General features: G+C 32.8%; 1 protein-coding gene across 3 annotated transcripts in view; it reads right to left on the bottom strand.

Moving 5' to 3' along the window:
• LOC106869132 (transcription factor Dp-1) overlaps positions 1–4,458 on the bottom strand; it is a 32,689-nt gene that overhangs the window by 11,544 nt on the left and 16,687 nt on the right. For 2 of the 3 annotated variants that reach the window (XM_014914705.2, XM_014914704.2), the window contains exon 10: positions 3,160–3,296. In XM_014914705.2, coding sequence (XP_014770191.1) covers positions 3,160–3,296 — 137 coding nt within the window. Of the gene's footprint in view, positions 1–95; positions 698–3,159; positions 3,297–4,458 lie in introns of those variants that run through there. The other variant, XM_014914706.2, reaches the window with a different exon arrangement.

The raw sequence follows: 4,458 nt of genomic DNA on the forward strand, positions 1-4,458 counted from the left end.
TGTGTGTGTGTGTGTGTGTGTGTGTGTGTGTGTGTGTGTGTGTCCTTGTCTTGACATCACATGATAGTTATAAGTGAGTGTCACTGTTATCCAAGTGATGTCAATTATTTCCAATATTCTGTGAGAACATGAACAAACAATGGGGAAAATATTACCTTGTTTGGAAACAGGTGAAGGATGGTTAGAGGAATGGCATTGGGCCATAGAAAATCTCCCTCAAACTCTGACCCTCCAACCCATGCAAGCATATAAAAGTGGATGTTAAATGATGATGATGTATTACAATTTACATTCAATCAGAGTCAATAAAATGTATCAACTCCAACCCCACAGCCCTACTACACTGGGTTTGTTCTAATCACCATAACCTTAAAATTTTTTTTACTTCTAATGTGAGAAATTAATATTAACTGAAGTTCTGTTCTGCAAATATCTACAACTGCAATTCAAATGATGCCATTTGGAGTTGAAAACTAAAACCAAGTACTCTTCTAAATGAGAAACAGTTCAGCTTCTTTTTAGAAAGAGCTTCGTCAAAAGATTCCTGTTTACAGCATATGTCTATTCTTTGCATTGTTTGAATAAATTTCTCTGGGTATTTTCCTCCTTTGATTTTCAAACGTAATGACAGTTAATACTTCAAGGGATGAGTTAGAATTCAGGGATTGGACTCCAATGAGTGATATTCCAGTGTCATCTATAAACACGAGGGAAGTAATATCAGGATTAGTCATAATGTAGTTGATACTGCAATCATGCTGTTGATAGCATATAGTAAGAATTCAAAAAAAAATTTTTTAATTCACTGATATATTTTAAATGTAGGTCTCTGCATACTTACTGTTGGGTTATGAGGAGAGTATAATTATTGTGATAAAAGTTGAAAAAAAAAACACTAATTTGTTGAGCTTTATAAAACTTTTGAATAATTGAGATGGAGGCTTACCTCAGAATTTTTTTCTCATAGGAATTGTGTAGCTTCCAAGTTAGAGTCTAACTGGAGCATAAATATAGCTCTGAGACAAGAAATCAATGCCTCTGATTCAATATATCTTCTCAATATATGTGAAAGCAACTACAAGTAATCAACTTCACTGTATTCAACCTACCTTAGCAAGTGAGAGTGACATGGCAACAGGTAAATACCAGAGTTACAATGTACACCAACAATCATTATATATAAGTCAATTTCATCAGAGAAATTTACAAGTTATGATTTGTATATTGGACAAACTGCATTTCATCAAAATCTCTAGTTTCTAACAGGACTGGGAGATTTGTATAGTTTCCATTTGTTGTACTTTCTATTACAGGATGATACTTAAAAGGGTGGAGTTAGCCCCATACCCAGCCCACAAGCTGTTTTCAACTGGCCTCTGCCTTGAAACCTACAGACTATGATCCCCATAAATATAATCTTCAGAATCACAGAGGTTCAAAGCTTTACCACAGAGGCGAAACACCACTTGGAAGGCAGAAAGAACGCATGTGGAAGAATTGATTAAAAACTGTATAAATTTATGTTCAGAACCAATTGTCGTATATGGAACAATGACAAAAACTGTTTAAATTTATATTTAACACTAATCATTAACTATTACTTTATTGTTTTAAAGCTACTGTAGACCTCAACAAAGATACAAATATGATTAATGAGAAATTTAAGTAATACTTATATTTCCTCAGAATGATCAGAAAGTGGAGCATGCCCATAAATTTGCTCATCCTGTCACAGGACATACAGAAAAAGGAGAATTATCTAAGAAGAATTACAATAAAAAGTAGATTTATATTTAGCATTAACTATTAACTACATTCTTGTTTAAGAAATATCATTTGTGGTGATTGTTGTTTCAGGTTTGTGTTGCTATTGAATATGCTCATGAAGTTGTCTTCTGAAGTACAAAATTTATTTTGATTTTCCATAACTGAAGGTGGTAGAAAATTGGCTGAAACTGTCCATGTTTTAAAATTACTATTACTGTAACAATAGCATTGTAAACACTATTGATATCATTCATAATTTGAGTAACTTCAATTATTTTACTTCATACTGAAGTCTCTATGCAACCAAACCTCATCTCCTGAAACCCTTCCTATCTTAAACAGCAATATAAAAAAATCATTCAATGATAGAACCACAACCTTTCATCAAAACACAATAATATAATAATACAAACATGAATAACAATATAAAATAACTTCCAACATAAGAACAACCACAAAAGAATGTTCTGTGTGGTACTGTAATGTCAACAGAAACTGATCAAGAAATGAAGAGGTTTAAAGATGAAAACAGGAACTAGGTCACATTGAATGAGAAACTGGGTTGTTTGATAAGAGTGAAAAGGGTTAAGAGCCAATGAAAATACATTGCAAAAACAACCTTTTGCTGACTATATCAAACTGGAACTTTAAAAATGTTGCTATTCATCCTACATGTGAAAATTACATATATATGTACCTGTATACGTGTGTGTGTGTGTGTGTGTGTGTGTGTGTGTGTGTGTGTGTGTGTGTGTGTGTGTGTGTGTGTGTGTGTGTGTGTGTGTGTTATTATGAGAGAATTCTGGAAGTTTGGGTGGGGGTTGTCTGAGTCAGCAGGTATTACAGCATATTTATCAATATCTCTATTTTATTATTTCCAAATTCTGCCAGCATTAACCTTACCTTTCATCCATCTGAGGTTGATAAAATAAGTACCAACCAGAAACTGAGGTTGATTTTCATCAACTATACAATTCCCCAAACTTTGAAACCTTGCTTTCATGTTAGAAACCAATATCATTTTATTTACCATAGGGCAAGTAAAACGATAAACATAGAATGAAAATACAAAAACAAAATTTTAAACCAAAACTGAGAAATAAAAAAGCGAGTTTTCTTTCTCTCCTTTACAATTTTTCCCACCTTTCAAAGACCTGACAGAAGAAATCATTGATTCTGGAAATACTTTCCAAAATGTAATGACAAAGAATCTAAAACTAATTACAACCATCTTTCATAATGGAAGTTGGAAGGAAATCAATGCAAAGTTTTGTAATTTGGCAAAAAAGATTTACTTCAAAAATTCAGAAAGAAAGTATATACCTGCTCTCTTTAGAGATTAAAACAAATTAAAAGCATGTCAAAAGTCAGTGATAATTTCAATTTAGTTACCCTTAACATAAGGCTCTAAAGCTTTTGGCACCATATTCACAGCCTTTTCTAAATCTTCTGCCATACCCATGCGCTTGAGAACTTCAATATCATCATGGATCTCAAATGTGTTGTCGAAAGTAAAAAGGTATTCACATCTATGGAAATTGGAAATAAAATCAAGACTTTTTTAGACATAATATTGAAGAGCAAATAATTAAATTACAACAAAACTATATCTTTTACATTCAAATCCGTTGCTTACAAGCTGCAGACAATTTGGTCTAATTGCTTTAATACATATTCATTTTTGTTTCACATGCCCTTCACAGACAGCAACATCCAATACAATAAAGTTTGCCCCTATGTCAGCCTTAAGAGAGCAGACATCTGATCAAAGGTATTCAAGCTGTGATATTTTCTTTTTTTCCATAGACTCAAAAAAAAAAAATTCTAAGAGATAAGTTGAATGTTCTTTTTTTCCTTTTTCTATATCACTCACTAACTCAAGGATTGTCCAAATCACTTTCGTAATAGAAAAATATATTCCCCAAGTCCTATGCAAACATTTATCCTTTGCAGTTTTCCCTTTTAACTAACCAACAAAGGTGGCTCTTATGTCAAATGCACACTTGTGTATACACTGTATTTTTGTTGGAAGTAAAAATCTCAAATATAAGGTACAGGCCATCAGTTCTTGTAAATTGTTTATATGAGGCCAGCTCAACAGAAATAGAGTCAAAACAGAAAAAAAAAAAAAGACAAAGGCAATAATGTAATTCAAACCATCCATAAAAATGCTGAGTTATTAAGTTTGTTTAAGCAAAAACAATATAAAATTCCTAGACTAAAAAAAAATTACAAAGACATGTCCCATCTCCTGAAGCACAACATAAATGACACTATCAGACTTACACAATAATAGGAATTTACATAGTTGAAGCAATTCTGTTGCTGCTTCATCACAACAATGATATATGTAAGGTTGAAAACACCTCTAAATCATTGTCACAGTGAGAAGCTGGAAAGGAGCACTGAGAGCAAAGCAAGAGCATAGGATCTAATATGGAATAAAGTGAAGGCATTTTATATATATATATAGAGAGAGAGAGATGTACTTGCATAGCAAGTGACCTGATCTGAGATTGTGTGCTGGAACGAAAACAATTGCAGCGTGGAAGGTGTTTATAAGCCATTTAAAATAACACACAAAATCCGTTAGATTCACTTCAACATTTAAATTTAATTTGTCAAAATATTTTCGTCGCTTTGAGACCGCGACCTGCACAGAATTTTGTCAGTGAACAGGTCGCAGTCTCA

This window comes from Octopus bimaculoides, chromosome 3 (genome assembly GCF_001194135.2).
Source record: "Octopus bimaculoides isolate UCB-OBI-ISO-001 chromosome 3, ASM119413v2, whole genome shotgun sequence".
NCBI lineage: Eukaryota > Metazoa > Mollusca > Cephalopoda > Octopoda > Octopodidae > Octopus > Octopus bimaculoides.